Source organism: Fundulus heteroclitus, chromosome 11, assembly GCF_011125445.2.
Source record: "Fundulus heteroclitus isolate FHET01 chromosome 11, MU-UCD_Fhet_4.1, whole genome shotgun sequence".
NCBI lineage: Eukaryota > Metazoa > Chordata > Actinopteri > Cyprinodontiformes > Fundulidae > Fundulus > Fundulus heteroclitus.
Window position 1 is genome coordinate 27354808 of NC_046371.1, and position 17411 is coordinate 27372218.

Genomic DNA, 17411 nt, shown 5'->3' on the forward strand with positions numbered 1-17411 from the left:
TTTCAGTGTGAGATTCTGTTACTTCAACAACAAAAAAGAAAGATGAATATCTTAAGGGTTTTTACATATCTTTACCAACAACAAACACGGAGGACGCTGTTCACTGCAGCCAGGAGAAACTCAATTCCCAAAGATCCAACACATCGACATGCACGTAAAAAGGTTGATTTAAAGAGGAGGTTAAGGCATGAAATTCATTACATATACCCTAAGAAACCACACAATATTTTTTATTTTAAAAAAAAAAAAAAGCATAGATTCCTAACTCACATCGGTTTGCATACCGTTAGACATGTTTGATCCTATCTAAACAAATTGCTTCCTGCTAAAATTTGATATCTGCTCGAACTAGATCGCTTCTGCTCGGGAAAAGGTAAACCCACACATGCCCAGAAGGGATAATGGGGCGGGTCACCGGCAGATCCTCAGCAGCCATCATTGTTAGTTGTGCGAGTGGAACAGTTTCCACTTTCCCCCTAAAACTGTGGCTACGTCACCGTTTTCCACTGCGAAGCATCACTTCGCACTGCAAGCTTTCTGACCCCGGTCTCCACCAGAGGAGCACTCTCCCCACCACCTCTCTTGTTGCTTTTTTTTTTTTTTTTTTTGCTGCTATAAGCAGGATTTCTAGAGGGAAGGAAAAACTAAAACTCTCAGAATGAAGTGCTTGTTCGAACAGGCAACGGTGGAAGAAAGTTTTCCTGGAAAAAAACCCTCGTGTTCACGTGTGAAACTGCTTAGCTCGGCTGTTTAACGGTGCGCGCCGTTTCAGCAGCGCTCTTACGCCCATTAGCACGTGATCCGGGGGCCGTGCCTATTTCTAAACCTGGAAATAGGCACGGCCCGCTTTCCGGTATCAAGGGACACCAAGGTTTTATAGGAAAAAAACATTTTTTTTTCTTTCAAGCTGTTCCTACGGTCTAAAGTTGCCCACGACTCGCCGTCAAAGAAAGAGCAACGGTCACTGCAGCAGATGTTTCTACAAGGGGGGCAGGCCTTAAATATGCAACCGGGAAAAATGGGAGGGATGCAGGGAGGCAAGAAAACAAAGCAAGGAATGAAAGAGGAAAAAAAAAAGAAAGGAAGGAAGGACACTAGGAAGAAAGAATGGAAAAAGGACCAAAGGAAGGAAGCATAGAAGCATGGAAGGAAGTGTTTGATATTTAGAAATAGAGTCGGTATTAGAAGGTATATTTCATGATCTGAAAACTAAAAGAGTGCCACCCAGTTAAAAATCAGGTAATTCTACTGCATGGTCAATGTATCAGCAGTGAAACCTTGGTTTCCCCTCACACCGGCCCGGGCCTACTTAGAAACCTTAAACGAGTGTAAACATAGCCGGACACCTAAAACCGACAGATTTACAGAAAACCTGGAGTTGAGCAGAACTACTGGTGATGATTACTTTTGAACACAATCGCCACAAGAGATTCAACAAATATGGAAATAGTCAAATCCTGGATGCTGCGTCTATTAAAAAAAAAAAAAAAGGTCCGGAAAGGAAGCGTGAAATCCTAAACCCAGACCTAGTTTTTTACCATCATCCAATTGACCCGAAGGAACAAAGTGGAAATATGCTAATTGCTAACACCATAGAAAGTCTTGTCCTTTTTTTTTTTTTTTTTTTTGGCATTTCTTAGCAGCTCATAAATAACTTTAAAATAATGGCTTTTGTGAGATAATATGTACATAAATATGAGTGCACGTGTCTACAAGTCAAATCTCTTTTTGGCTTGCTTTGTGCACAGTCAAATCCTACCAAAATAGTAGCTTCTTTTGAGAAAATATACCTCTTTAGATAGTGTGATAGTGCTTTACATTTGGAAAAAAATCAGGAGGCTTTAAATGACAACAACGTCCACTTGAACCAATCGGACAATGACTAAAGCGTGAGGTCATTCAGATATAAGGCCATAATGTCATAGTTCATGCGGTGAGGTATATACCTACCTCCGTTTTACTTAATTTGAAAATAAATGCACAAATATATCTATATATATATCTATATATATAAAATATCACAGGAACTATGTACAGCAGAGGCATAGCAAAGCAAGATTATTTATAGTTCCACTGCACTCGAAAAACACTTCAGATGTCTTTCATAACGTGTTCACAGGGCCTGAACAGCGTCTTCAGGAAAGCTACATCGTGCACAAATATGGAGGAGTCAAGAATGGGGCCAAAACGGTACGCCCAGCCCGCGTGTAAATTAACAATATCTGGTGGGATCGTTTTAAATATTACTGCTCACTATTTGCGGGAGATTTATCGTTAATAATATATATATATATATATATATATATATTTGTTTTGCAAAACACAGCAGATCGCTGCAGGGCCATTTCTGCAATGTTTAGTTTCACATTAATGTCCGGGCTAATACTAGCGTCGCGTTCCACGATAAAGTTTGGGTTTTAACAGTCAGCGAGCTAAACGAGCAACGCCAGATTTCTGTAAGGAACAACAAAGCCAGGACGGTTAAAGTGGAAACCGTCGCTGAAGGCAGCAAAGCGCGGGACTGAGCCGCGTTACCTTTTAAAGGCCGATAAGGCCTCAGAAGGGCCAGCGGTAGCAAAACACGACAGGAACTCTGGAGCTGCCGTCGCCACGATTGACAGATCATCTTTGGCGATTACAGCCGGCTCCACCGAGCCGCTGCTGTAAACGCTGCCGCTTTAAGCCAGCTGTGTGCTGATAAACACCAGGAAGTGTCTTCATCTGTGCGCTGTATTTTTAGAGCGGTGGAAATTAGACAAACCGTTTTTCTCAAGACGTGGACTCCGTTGCTGCCGCTACAGGGCTGTTGTTGCCCTGCAGCGAGAAGGCCTTGAGGTTTGAATCCCAGGCTCAGGTCTCTGTGCGTGGAGCGTGCATGTTCTCCTTGTGCGTGCGCGCGTTACCTCCGGGTACTCCGGCTTCCTCCCGCGGTCTTGCTCTTGCTACCAGAAGCTAAAGAGCGCAACCTACTGATGTCAGGGCACCCTTCAAAGCTGCGCGTGCCAGAGGATTATTGTTAAATTAAAACCAGGCATTTATTTGTATTTTATTAGGATGCGGCAGACCAACGCTGGCTTGTGAATAATTGAAAAACTGAAAGGAAAATTATAAATGGTTGTCAAATTTATTTGCAAAAGAGAAAAAAAAAACAACTTCTGAAAAGTGTGCATTATTACTGAGGCCCCTGAGTCATTAGTCTCTAGAAGCATCTTTTGCAGAAATGACAGGTGCCAGTGTTTATGAGGGACGTCTTTCCCAGCTGACATTACATTTCTGGAGGGAGTGGTGGCCTAGAGGTTAGAGCAGGGCGCAGGTCATTTTTAACGTAGGGGGACCGCTGCACATTTTTGTAAGCGTTTTAATAGAAATATTACTTTATTCTTATAATTTTACAACTATACCTTAAAAGAAAAAAAAATCCCTCTCGCCAAATTGGGGTCAATGGTCTCTGGTACTGTTATTCTGGGGGTTGCAGGCTGAAAGCTTAGGGAACGCCTGGCCTAGAGGTCAGAGCAGGGTGCAAGTTCCCCCATTAGATCCCCACAGACAACGATTCTGTGTCCCTGAGCAAGACCCTAAAGCTCATCATTATTAGCAAAATGCAATATCTAAAGATCGTTCAGATTGGATGGAGAGCATGTTAACAGCTAGTTTTACCTCTGGCCGCAGATTTCCTTTATTGGATTCAGGTCTGGACCGATTGGACTATTCTAGTAATATGCTCTGATCTAAACCAAACCTGCCTGGCTGTTTAGATCGTTGCCCAGCTGGAAAGTTTATTTCCATGCAAGCCTCGAGTCTCTTCCAGCTTGTAGTTGGGCTCCAGATTTAGATCCGTCCATCTTCCAGAAAATCCTGACAACTTGCCTCAGAAAAGCATCCCGCAGCATGATGCTGCCGCCATGTTTCACCATGGGGGTGGCATGTTAAGGGGGGTGTTTTTACATTGCTGTTTGTTCACTAATGTTTTTGAAATCTGTTTTTTGCAGGACAGCTGTGTAATAGTGGGGTTAAATTACCTCCACCTGTCCTGGTTGCACTGGAGTCAGATTAAAAGGGGCTGAACCCTGAAACCATATATCATTTTCCTTTCAGTTCAGTTATGTGCTACTTTATGGTGGTCTATCACAAGATTTCAGTGAAATGCATTGAAGTTTGTGGTTGTAATGCAGCGGATTCTGACGAAGGTTAAGGCCTAATATGACTTCTTTTAAATCAAGGCTCCCTTTACCGCACCGGTCAGCTTTCGCGAACGTTCCCGAACGTTTTGAGAAACGGCAGGCAGCGGTTTATGGCGGTACAATATTTACCAATAACCTAAGAGGCATTTGACTCTTGAAAACTTTCTAGAATTTCTAGAAAAAAATGAGGTTGAGCAAATGTAGCTTTGCTGCTTGTGCTCAGGCAGTATGAATGTGTTATGAACGAGTTCCTTTAAATGAGTTCCACTTTTCTTCATATTGGCTACACTACACTTCATAAAAAAAAAAAAAAAAAAAGTTTTAGGAGGAGTTTTCTTTGACTTTTTTTTTTTGGATGTGCCATTTATTCGAACCTATAAACTGCTCCACACGATTCCCACCAAAAACACAAGACGAAGTAAGAAGCTCCTGAGAGCTGCACATGCAGCCACACCAAACAAAGCCTCGCGTCTGACCAAATCCCTCGTGTTCCCTTCACTTTATACGCCGCTCAGTGGCACGACCTCAATTTTGTAACAATGACAGCCGCGAGCTGCTGTGGATCTGTCAAGTGAGGGTTCTTCTCCATGACCGAGTGGACTACGTACGCAGGGAAGATGTTACACAGGTTCCTGTACGTCTGGTACTGGTGATCTGGAATGACGTACCGCTCTTGGTGCTCGCCCGCCGACGGGTTCTCCCACGGCGAGCTCCAGATCTGCTCCATTTTGTCGGGCATGCTGCGCACCATCACCCGCTCGCAGCACGGCATCAGGCTGTTGCTGAGCGGGTACGAGTGATACCCGTAGGACTCGCTGCCGCACGGCAGGGGGTCCCAGCTCGCGTGCTGCTCGCGGCACAGCGGCGGCCGCCTCTGCCTGTTCGGGTTGCTGTCGTACAGCCGGGAGTCCGATATGCTGTCCATGCGCGTCATGCCCAGCGAGCGCGTCGGCTGCGAGGACAGAGGCGGCAGGATGCTTTGAGCGAGCGGGTAGTCGCCGGGGCAGCTGGAGCGGGCCCCCACCGCCGCGTGCTGGACGTGAGGCGCCAGGTGCGCCTTGCGGGGACCCTGCTTCGGCTCCTCCTGCCCGTAGCTCTGGACTCGGGTCAGCGCCTCGTGGCGAAAGCCGTGGGAGAAGGCCTGCATGCGGGCCTGCGCGGGAGCCTGCTGCTGCCCCTTGATGCTCTCCTCCAGGCTGCTGTCCACGGAGCTCGGGTAGAGCTCCCCGTAGGAGGAGAAGGAGTCGCTGTTGGAGTGGCTGAGGCAGGACTCGGGGCAGTGGCTGGGATTCCTCTGGTACGCGTGCTCGTGCTCCATGCTACAGAAGCTGTCCACGTTGTGCATGCTGCTCATGCTCATGTTGGAGAAGTCGCTGTGGAGGGAGTAGTAGCCGTGGTCGCTGACGGAGTCGTACTTGGGGAACTGCTCGTTGTACGTGACGGAGGCGCCGTGGCTGTTGGTGACCAGGATGGGCGGGTACTGGATGCTGGACATGTGCTCCAGGGAGCTGTGTGCAAACTGCAGGGAGCCCGGCACGGGGCTGCTGGCGGATCGCGTGTTTAACGCCCCGGCGGCGTGGCTCTTGGCGGGCTGCATGGTGGGCACGCTGAGAGCAGACACGAGGGAAGGCACTGAATTCGCCTCGGACTTCCGAGCCGCGGAGAGCGCCTCTGGAGGTTCGCAGGCCACCGAGCGGATGCTGGGATCGGACTGGCGTTTGGGCGCCACGCGTTTGGCCTCGGAGCAGGCGTCCCCCTTAACGGCGGCCGGACCCGTGCCGCACTTGGCCAAAGCCCCCTCGCTCATCGTCTTTACCGCGGACAGCTTGGCGAACGCTCGGAGCTCGTCGGCCACGGACCGCTGGGGTTGGTTCACGCGCTCTGGGTGATAATATTTGCACTTGTGTCCATATGTGCACTTTTTCCCTGGATCAAAAGAAGAACAGTTACGTGTCACCGACAGTAAATCTTCACGAGGAGGCGCTGGTTCTGATCGGAAACTCACCGTAAGGGCAAGGCTGCTTCTTGTGCTCCGGGACGACAGGCCTCTTGCGGAGGAAGTTTTCTAAGCTCGGCCCGTGTCTTCCCAGCGGATCGTCGGGGGGCATAAACCTGTTCAAGGAAACCACCTATTAGGACATTACATCTACATCAATGAGATACATCAATGTGCTACAAGTTGAAATAAACGATAATGCCAATCATCAAATAACCAAAGATCCCGATGCAGTGACCCGACAAAGCCTCAGAAACAGTGCAGAGGCTTTTTCACTACAGATTTGTCCCGTTTGTGGTTTGCCGTCACGTTTTACATGAAAAGTGATTTCACATCTGAAAAAGATGATCTGTATTCATACAAAATGCCGTTTTTAAATGATTGGATCCAGTTTTAAAAATAAAGCTATAACATGTTCCTCTGTGAAAAGGTTATCGCCCCTAAACCTGATACATCTGTCTGAGCCCCTCTTAAACGTCTCGGCCATCGCTGAGGGGCTTTTGGACGCCTGCGAGACGTGTCGGTGTGTTGTAATTGATGTCAATGACCTCGTTTCTCATCTGTCCTTGAATTCCTTCAGATCTGGGCTCTTTAAGTCATTTTATTAGAGACAGGTCTGCCAGTGATCAAGCTTGGTGTGACTAGTAAAAATTACACTCAGCTTTCCCCGAAAATAAGAGCATTAACGGTTAATTGACTGAAAGTAAGTAATATTTAAATTAAAATGAGTGCATTTGTCCTTGATTTGAGCAGGCAAGTTTAAATGATCTGCCAATGGATTAAGATTTTTGAAGTGCAGTATATCTAATCATCAATTTTAGGGTCAAAATGCTCACTCCATTGGCAGGTAGTCTTATTTCCTTCCTCCAATAAAGGACAAATACACTCATTTCAAGAAAATTTTACTTACTTTTAGTTGCCTTTTTGCAGGGAAGGGGGCACCAACTTTCTACATCACATCAGGTTGATTTGGATAATGTGTTTTTTCTTAATAAATAAAATTATCCTTTTAAAACTGCTTTATTTACTCAGGTTTTACTTGTCTGATAAAAACTGTTTAATGATCTGATCCATTAAAGCGTGACAAAAAAAGCAAGAACAAGAGCAATATGTCAGGGGTAGGGACGTTTGTCAAAGCACACGGCATAGGGTTTAGTTTTTTTAAATAATCTTTTAAATTAATATCTTTTCTAACAAAGACCACTTCAGCACAGGTTATCACTGTAGCCATGAAGCGAAACAAGCCTCGTGCGGCTTCTATAAAACTGTGCCTTGGTTTCTTACTTATCATTGACAAATGAATACATCAGGAGGCGCTCTTCTATAAACTTTTTCCACTCGGGCTTCTCGTTTTGCAAGTCCCTGTAGTTGTCGTTGGACACGATAATTCCATCAGAATCGAAAGCCAGCTTCACTATGAAGCGATCATCGTAGCACACCACTCTCCGGCCCTGAACTCTTCGGGATGGGGTAAAGACCAGGATCTTCTCTTTCTCCAGTTTGCGCAAGATTTCTTGATCTGAAAAGACAGATTGAATAAAAAAAATTAAAAAATAAACACACACACAAAAAAAAAAAGCTGTTTAAAACAGACATAACGTTCCTGCTGAAACCTTTATACACTACATTTTTTTCCCTCATTGTGACAGATTGCAACCACAAACTTCGACGCAATTTATCTGGATTTTATGCAATAGACAAACTAGAACACTGCAAAAACGGATCTAAAAATAAGTAAAATATTCTTAAAGTCAGTGTTTTTGTCCTTGATTTGAGCAGGTAATTAAGCTTATCTGCCAATGGAATGAGCATTTTTACCCCTAAAATAAGATAATTAGACATCCTGCACTTGAAATAAGATGATTGAGATGAATTGTTCCTATTTTAAGTGCAAAATTCTTATTCCATTGGCAAATCATCAGAGAAGCGGCCGAGAGGCTCTGGTGACTCTGAAGGAGCTGCAGAGATCCACAACTCAGGTGGGAGACTCTGTCAACGTGACAATGATTAGTCGTTCACTGCTTTGTGGAAAAGTGACCAGAAGAAGTCACGTTTCTGGTTTGTCACAATCCATGTCAGAGACGAAGCAGACGTGTGAAAGAAGGTGGTCGCCTGAAAAGAAAATGACCATGCGGCCTACATGCAAAACACTATGAGTGGAGGAGAACTGACACCGCCCATCACCCCGAGCACACCGGTGAGACGTGGAGGCGGCTGCAGCTAATGGACAGGTGGAGGGAGCTGAATAAAGGTCAATCCTGAAAGCAAACACGTTAAATGCCACTAAAGAGCTGATCCTGTTGGAGGGGGGGTGGGCCTGAGCCTTCCAGCAGGACATGACCCTTAACATGAAGCCAGAGCTGTAATGATATGCTTTAGATGAAACGTGTATCGGTACGGCCCGGCTGACGTTTACGCCTAAATCCAACTGAGAATCCGCAGCAAGGCTTGAGATTTCCTCTTCTTCCTGAGCCAGCTGGTCGAGACTGGGCTAAATGTGCAGCATCAGGATGCGTTAAAACTAGGGCTGAACGATTATGGAAAATAATCTAATTGCCATTTTTTCATCTTAATATTGCGATTTAATGCGATACTTTTTTTTTCAGTTTAATTTTTAAACATATACAAACAACAAATCAATCCGTTTCATCGCTGTGCAGATCAGGTGCTAAAAGAGCCGCTGCGTCTCAACTCGCAGCAGAAATGATCGCGTTCTGACTACGATATATTTAAACCAAAATTGCGATTTGATTTTGACTTTTCTCTGCATTAACCACAAGCAACAAAAATGGCCTCTAGATAAAGATGTTTGTAAACAAGGACCATTTAAGACAAGAACTTTTAATGTTTTTATTAATCAGAATATTATTCAATAGAACAGCTTTTAATTGAGTTGGACATCAATCCTTGTTGAACATAAAGTGCAACCAACAAGTAAGTCTATGTATTAAACTGATTGACCAGAACTTAATGCTATGGGGAGGATCCTGAAAGTTTGATTATATAAAGTCTAAAACAAGTAATAAAATTAGATTATCTCACTGCTGCAACTTTCCCTTCCATGTGGAGGCAAACACTTTAAACATATTACCAACACCTAAAGGACGCGTCTGATTCACAATTGTTACATAGCTAAAAATTGCCGACCTCTGCGATTTGGAAATTGCTTATTTTTTTAATTGCGATTATATTGCAAATGCAATTAATTGTGCAGCCCTAGTTAATACGATAGGAGATATACCACTAAAGACTTGCAGATACGTTCGCAGCAGAAAGTACTTCTACAATGCAGGGAGGCAAAGACCAAATAGGTGTAAACCTTTCCAGATTTGTATATCATTTTGAAAACCATATAATTTTGCTTCCACTTCAGTTATGCGCCACTTTGTGCGGTTGCATTGTAACAAAGTGGACAGCTGAGCAGCGTGACAGCTTCAGAAAAGTGCTGTTTACTCTTAACTTGCTTTGGATGGTATTTTTTTTACCCTTTAATCAAACAGCCTTAACGTTCTGATGCTGTACGTGACGTGAAGCAGCAGCCGCTGCCTACAGAGACCCTCTCTACCTGTGATGAGGGCGTCGGGCCTCGACTGCTCCTTTCTCCAGGCGGGGACGAACACGGTGATGTCTTTGTGTCCTTTCTCCCGAAACCACTCCACTGCGAGCTGGATGCCCCGACAGGAGAACACCTCCTTGTTCCCGTGGCTGGAAAAACGACAGCAACACAGAATAAGGCGGGCCTAAATCCACAAGAGCAGCGGGCGGTCCGAAGGATCGTTCCCGTACCTCATCGCCACATTGGAACCGTCGATGACGATGGGCCGGAGGTTGTCGTGCGTATCCACGGACTCCTCTTCGACTGAAACCTCCGGACTGACGGTCTCTTTAGCGCCGGCGGGGCGTGACATGGACGCGGCCGTGCCGCCGCCGCCGCCGCCGGGCTGGGCTTCGTGCTCGGCTTTGTTCCCCAGCCGCACGAGCTCGGCGAGAACGTCGTTGATGAGCGCCGCGGCCCCCAGCTTGTTGAGCACCGTCTCCACCTGATCGCCGGAGTAGCCCAGCTTCAGGGCGAACTCCATCTTGGTCTGGTACTCCCTCTCGCTGGCGGGCCTGACGCCCGGCGCGGCGCCGGACTCGTCGTCGCGGAAGTCCTGCAGGGTGCTGCTCTGGGAGAAGCTGGGCCGGTCGAGGCACGGCGAGCGGCAGAGCTGGCGGTGGGGCTTGGCCACGGCCAACGGTTCTCTCCTCCTGCAGCCGTTGTGGCCCAACTGAGCCCGGTAGGGCTGCTGCTGCTGCCGCCGCCACTGCTGCTGCTCCTCCGCTTCGCTGTCGGAGCTGCTGCCGTCCTCCGACTCGTCCGTGGCATGCTGGGCCTCCCTTGAGTCAATGTTCTGCTCCCTGCATGGGCGTTTTTCCATTTTGAGCTTCTCCACCATGGACCATGCTGTCATCACGGCCGTCTCGACGCCTCAGCTTCCCGCCCCATGCCTCCTCCTCCTCCTCCTCACCGCCGCCGCCGCTGCCAAGGAACCATGCTCGGTGGCGAGACGCTTGACGCTGGTCAGAATGGATGGAGTCCCCCGTTACGGCAGCCGTAGTGAACTATGTGATCCTGAGAGAGAGAGAGAGAGAGAGAAACACACAAAAGGTCAGCGATGGGGATGTGGAGCTACTCTTTTTCATTTCTTATCAAGACAATTTAATTAATTTATTTTTTTATTTAAAGTCTGCTTGTGAGAAAAATTTAAACATGGGTATTCTGACTCTATTCCAAATTCCTTACAACCTCCTTTGTATTTCTGTTATTTTTGCACAAATATAAAGCATGTTTAGCACCCGGCGCAATAAAAAAACAACTACCACCATGTCAACCATGGCCTGCCCCTGCAGATCTGTAGGAAAAATACCCCCCCCCAATACACAGAAAAGTTTTAGTGTCTCTCCAGCTGATTGCTTTCTGAAAATGAGAGGAAGCCCGGTCGGGTACAGAATGTGCTCGTGCACTGGCCCCGGCCAAACCCGCTCTCCGCGAGCCGCACTGGTCTCAGGCAGCCACACATGAAGTGAGCGCAGCAGCTCCAACAACCTGAGATCGTGTGGGCTGAGCAGCGTATCCCTGCGCCTCCAGCCCTCCGACAGACAATCGGAACCGAGCATGGAGTCCACGGGGAGAGAGCGCGGGCTGGGTTTTTTTTTTTTGAGGTAAAAGCAGTGCGGGTTCTGCAGAGGAGCCTGCAGCGTGGAACCGTGCAACACTTGTCTTGATCTAAAAGCAAATAAAAAAAAATAAAAAAAACACACAGATACTCTTATCATCAATGTTTACAGGAAGTGCTTTAATGCGAAGAAGACACGCCAGAACACACTTTCCTCTGGTCTTGCAGAGAGTACAGCGAGCTTCAAGCTTCAAGAGGCACAGCCCATGATGTGCGTTGCCTAGCAACACAGCCTTGTCATCAGCTAACTCCTTTTTTACCAGTCACGACTAACACAAACACGGCTCATCATGTCTCCTCATGCAGCCGGCGAGCGCGCAACACTCTGGGCTTACGCTGCGGCAGCAAACTTTGGCCAGAGCGGAATCTGATTAGCGGTCCGACCGCTGGAGATGAGATAAAGTCCACTCTGACTGCAGTAACAGCAGGTTGGACCCTGTGCTAAACAGTGTCACCCACTTTAAAGATATAAGGGGGGGGGGGCTGAATGAATATACCTTTGGGTCGGGGCGGGCTTACGGCATCCGACGGCAACTTTTGGTGTGAATATCTAGAGAGGAAGGCTGAGATGCAGGCGCCTGCTGCGGGGCTCTGGGGGGGGGGGGGGGGGGGGGGGGGTTGGTGGCAGGAGCGGTGGAACAGCTCGCGCTGCCTACTGTCACTTGAGTCATTTTGTGAGCGCTTCGACGCATGTTGGAAGTAGCAGAGCCCTCTCAGATTCGCTGCCTTCCACCTCCAGATTCACAGGCTGAGTCTCAGCGAGGCCTCTGGACCGTCGCTGCATGCGCATCATCTCATGTTTCATAGCAACAAGTCCAAGCAGGACGACGAGGACGTTTTTTTTTTTTTAAACTCTACTCCGACCCGACGCAGCACACAGTTCTGAGGAAAGATTGACTCTCCGCCGACTGATTTTAAAACCCATTACTTAGACATTTAACAAAAAAAAAAAAAAAGAAAGTTGCCTTCAGAGGCGCGGCACATTATCAGCGCTCTCATCCCTGTTTCGGTTCAGACCAGTGGGGGTTCTAGACCAAATTTAGCAGGGGGGCCAGGGTGGGGCCAGTGTTTTTTCACAGGTGCACAGAAGAAAAGATTGGGGGGGGGAACTTAATAGGTCAACATTTCATTGTTTAATATATTAAGCCAAAGAACTGCAGGTTGCAGACCCCAGATCTTTTCTCAATACAGCGGGAGCTTAACGTGAAACAGCTTAATATTTAATTATTTTTATATTTATTTTTTAATTATTTTATTATTGGGTAAAAACATGAATGAAAATATATACAACTGATCCAAATGACCAGTCAGTTACGGTATCTTTGTCAGCATTTATCATCCTAAGAAATTTTATATCATGTTTTTAGTACAGGGGCCATAACAGGGGCACAGGCCCCTGTTGGCCCCCCGTCTAGAACCGCCCCTGGTTCAGACGGGTCTGAGTTTCAGTTCTTCGCCGCTTTTATGCAGAAACGCAACCGTTCCTGCTGAGTAAACGCTTTCGTCAGAGCAGGAGGGGAAAGACGGCGGTGAGCAGGACACAGTGAAGGCCGCACAGAGGAGCGAGGCGGCTCAACCACGATGTGACCATACAGCATGTTGACCAAAAGTCAATAAGTGCATCAGGCAAGTTGTTTACCTGCCCGTTCTACCGTTTTTGTCATTTGAAAAACAAAACCTAAAAAGGGCCAGCTATCGCAGCCACGCTCCAGGATTTCCTCACAGTTTTAGGAAAATGTGTCCTCCCTCCTCTTCCAACGCGTCGCGTGCTCCGACGTTCCCGGACGCTGAACGAATACCTGCCGTCTTTTCTTTGAAACACAAAAAGAAAAGAGCTTTTCACTCGCAAATAAGAGAAAACTACAAGTATAATGTCTGGAAAACCGTCGGTCTGTGAAGGTGGAGTTTGCTCAACCACAACAATACCAACAAAAAGCACACCTACGAAACAAACGCTCCTCCAGGGCACCCGGCCGAGCTAAATATCTCAGTCTCGTTACCTTTTATGGCTTTGATCAGACGATGGCCCTATGCTCCCATCGCCTGACTCATTGGCCCAGTGACGACTGTCGCCTTACAGCCGTTCCCCTGCATCGCACTGAGGGAACCAGACTGCCTCTTCTTCCACACACACAGCAAATAAATAACCTGCAAAAATAGCGGCTGGTAAGCAGGTCAGATGAGCACCTGGGGGAAAAAAGTGCTGCGGCTTTCATTAAAATAAAAATACTTGTAGAAAAACTTTTCATGCGGTTCTGCTGGTGCTTTAATTATGTGTTTTTGAAAGTTCCAGTTGCTGATCACCTAAGTTCACGTGCTGAGAAAGCTTCCCGTGTTATTTTTATTTCGTTAAAAAAGGAGCTTGTTCTGGTGATGTGCATTTTCAGTGGCTTAACTACTCCAAACCTGCATCACTGGATCGCTGCTCCGCACCATAACAAGGCAGAAATATGCACTTTCTCTATTTCTATGGAAAACTAACTTTTCTCAAACTCTGTGTCACAACATATTTGCTCTGCTATCCTAAGGGAACAAGTTTTTATTAATTATTATTGGGACTGCAACAGATACAATAAAGATGCACTGCAGGTTCGTTGATAGTATAGGTAAATATTAGTAACTGTTACTTCTAACTGCCACTTAATTTTGATTTTTTTTTTTTTTTTTTTTTATGACAGTAGGACTCTAAAGTCTCAAGTGTTTAGGGGTAGGAGTTTATAAGTTCTCACTTCTTCCTACCCCATTTTGAGCATGATATGTTAACTGAAACAAAAAATCTGTATTTTCTCTTCTTTCTTATGCACTTCTTGTTACTGTGCACTATTTTATTTTTATATTTGTATCATGTTCGAATAAATTTCATTTCATTTCATTTCATAGTGGTTGTTGGTTTGAAAACTGACAAAAAATTAAGTTATGAGGAGATTTTTTTCCCTTTTATACATTAAGGCACGCGTCCCTAATCCTTATCGGACTTTTTATAAACAGTCAGATAAGGACTGGACAAAAGACATTGTTTATCTGTACAGTCTTACATTTTTATAATTAAGCTGCTTCACTTTTAGCTAATGCCGTATTGCGATCACAGTTTTTATCTGCGAGCTCAAGACTCAGCAACCTGTAGTTCAAGAGCTGCAATTGGCTTTTTGGTCACTTAATACATTAAATATTGCCTTTTTTTTCCCCCCATTTCATTCTTTTGTTTGGTGGCCCCATTAGAAAACGCTGGCCCCCACCCTGCTAAATTGGATCTAGAACCACCACTGTTCATAATATAACCTAGAACAGGGCATGGCAGTGCACTGCTGGCTGGTGTGCTTGTAGCTGGAAAAGTATTTGCTGTGTTGGCCATTTGGTGAATAGAGGAAAGTAAAAGTCCCTTTAAATCAACTTGACATCATGCAAACTCAGTCCACTTATAATGTATTTAATGAAAAGCATAAAAAAAAAAAACAAATAAGGAACTAAATTCCTCAGTAATGTTCCAACATCCTAAAGTTCTCAGAGCAGATAAACCTAATATATGTCCTCACTTTGATTATTGTTTATATCTGCCAACTCCATCCTTTAATTGAAACATTACGCCGCTGTCAGGGTCCCTCCTGGAGCATTTTATGGACCACTGAGGTCAGTAACGCTGCACGGCTCGATCCAACAAGTTGACACGACAACACGGGAGGAATCTGGAGTGTGAGGGGCTTCAAACAGCGTGACAGCCCGTAATAAATGACATTTCTAAGACTTTCTGAGCGCCTGTCCAGGCTAGAGTACAGAACAACCCCTCAGAGTGAGAACCGAAGCAGCAATCCCTGCTTTTGACACCCGCAGGCCCGAGTTCCGTGTGGCTCACGAAGCGGTTCCAGCATCCCGATATATTCCCGAGCTAATCTCAGACCGGAGTCTCCACACAGTCACCGGTTTAACCTGTTGGCCGATGCCTAGAAACGGATCAAATGGCGGTGACCGTCCGGTCCCGCAGCGCGTCACGCAGCCCTCCCGGTACCTGAAGTTAACGGAGCCCGAGCCGCTCCAGCTAACCCTCTGTTAGCCAACTTGGTGGGAGCGCAGGCTCCTTCATCGCCTCGCCGCTAAGGCTGCTTAGCATCAGCTGCTGAGCATCTGCTAACCATTTAGCCGCGGTGGACTAACCCGTAACTTCAGATTGAAAAGTTGACGGTCATTTAGGGATTGAGACGACGGCGGAGCGACAGCAGCACACCCAGAGCCTGCAGGGAGCACCTACCTCGCTGCCATGGTTAGCTTCGGACGCCGCTCATCCTCTTCATCGCCATCTCCTCTCACCTTGTTGCTGTCATCCTCCTCGCTTCTAACTGTTCTGTTTTGCTGCCATTGGCGCTGCTGTCGCAGTTAGCTCCGGGTTGCCAGATCGCGCGGCGGAAACAAGTAAATGGCAATCGGGGATGGAAAATAATAATCGCTTCGCCAACTTTGCTTTTTCTTTCGCCTCCAATCACCCGTTTAAATGCTTACCTTCTCTAAACTAAAAGCTTCCGTAAATTCGAACATTTATCATACATATGTCGATTCCAAAATTAAATGTTGAATTCAAGATCATCTTATACTTTAAATAAACTTTTAAGTGAGGGACTTTTAAACCTGATTAGGCAAAAACAAAAAATTCTCGTTTTACGAACAGATCTGGTTCCATCTTTGTTTTGCTGTGATGAAGGCAGCATCACACACACACACCAATAATCATTTTAATGAGATACCAGCCTCAGTGCTGGAGTAACCACAGGTTATCCAGCTAGATGGAACACCACCCAGAACTGACTGGGGAAAAAAGACAACTACACTTTCATTCCGCTTGCAGAAAAAAAAACCCTGGATATAAGTTTAGTTTTGTGGTAGCCCAGTGAGCAGTAGACCTGATCTAAACCTTCAGGCTATACAGCCAGACGTCAGTTCCTAGCCCTGATTTAGATCACTATATTATGTCTACACTTGGACTAAAAACCAGGTAACCTGGAAGTAATTTTAGACTTAGAATTTAAAATATGTAGTTTCCTCCAGCTGTGTGGCGTGTGTAGAGTGGCAGCCTAGCCCCTCCCTCACCTGTTGCTGTATGTTGTGTGTTAGCCATCTAAAAGAAAGCCAGTTTTCCTCACTAACAATGACAAATTCGGCTGTTTGAAACAATTTCTGCTGATTAAAAAAAGAAAAGAAAAACACCCACGATGTACAAACTAAAGCAAGGACAGGCTGTCTGTTATTTTGTTTGTAGGTTAAAAAAAAAAAGACAAACATTAGATAATGTTAACTTCTAATGTTAACTTCTAATGTAAAAGACAAACAAAGTTAATGTTAACTTTTGTGTGGTCTAAAACTGTGGTACCCGCCAAGATTTACTCAGATCATCATATCAACCCAGCCCTTAAAGACCCCCATATACAAACAGCAGGAATTGTATGTGCATGCTAACTTTTACATGTTCAAACTGGCAACATCTTCTAATCTAACTGGTGGTTTGAGCTGGATTGCCTGCATGACACTACTCTTAATATCCAGATATAGGTCCAAGGTCCAGGCTGGACAACAGAGGTAAGCGGGTTTTTTCTATTGTGGAACCAGCTGCCCCTTTATATTAGACAGGCCTCAATGCTAAGTGCTTTAAAATCTCTTCCATTCACTGGCTTTTAGCACAGTGTGAGAGTTTCTCTATTTTTTCTTTATTTGTAGTGTTTGCATTGAATTATCACTGACTGTTTTTCTTTTTGCGAGCAGCACTTTGGCCTACGGCAGTTGTTATTAAATATGCTAAATAAATACATTTGAATTGATCTGATATACTTTCAAACACTGACTTGTTGGACTGACTTGTGCCAGTGTGCCTGGTAGTTTTTACGGCTGTGCGGCGCATAGAGCAACAGGCCGCTGCCACTCTTCCAAGCGGTGTTCTGCACTGGTGGTTGGCTGCCTAAAATTAGGCTGCTACACTTTTCTATTGTTTACAAGACAAGAAAAAAAAAATTGCATGTTTGGAAATATTTTTTTGTC

The 17411-nt window shown here is 45.8% G+C and overlaps 1 protein-coding gene and 1 long non-coding RNA gene across 3 annotated transcripts in view; one reads left to right on the top strand and one right to left on the bottom strand.

The window, feature by feature from the left end:
• The window catches only part of LOC110368657, a 38526-nt gene that overhangs the window by 11402 nt on the left and 9713 nt on the right, over window positions 1–17411 (top strand). The gene's annotated exons all lie outside the window — the stretch shown is intronic.
• On the bottom strand, window positions 245–15841 carry zc3h12b (zinc finger CCCH-type containing 12B). 2 transcript variants are annotated; one of them, XM_036143316.1, is made up of 6 exons: window positions 15637–15841; window positions 9964–10789; window positions 9743–9882; window positions 7462–7696; window positions 6187–6293; window positions 245–6107 (listed from the first exon to the last, which is right to left on the bottom strand). In XM_036143316.1, the coding sequence occupies exons 2-6, from the start codon at window positions 10626–10628 to the stop codon at window positions 4693–4695; spliced, it is 2562 nt and encodes an 853-aa protein (XP_035999209.1). In that variant the 5' UTR covers window positions 10629–10789; window positions 15637–15841; the 3' UTR covers window positions 245–4692. The 2 variants fall into 2 exon arrangements, with proteins under 2 accessions (XP_035999209.1, XP_021173228.2); XM_021317553.2 differs by lacking the exon at window positions 15637–15841 and adding an exon at window positions 13117–13154.

Coding starts and splice junctions, on each gene's coding strand:
- zc3h12b (XM_036143316.1), bottom strand. CDS start 10,628: ATGACAGCATGGTCCATGGTGGAGAAGCTCAAAATGGAAAAACGCCCA. Junction 7,697..9,742: donor GCCCGACGCCCTCATCACAG/GTAGAGAGGGTC, acceptor CTGTCTTTTCAG/ATCAAGAAATCTTGCGCAAA. Junction 6,108..6,186: donor GAAGCAGCCTTGCCCTTACG/GTGAGTTTCCGA, acceptor CTTTTGATCCAG/GGAAAAAGTGCACATATGGA.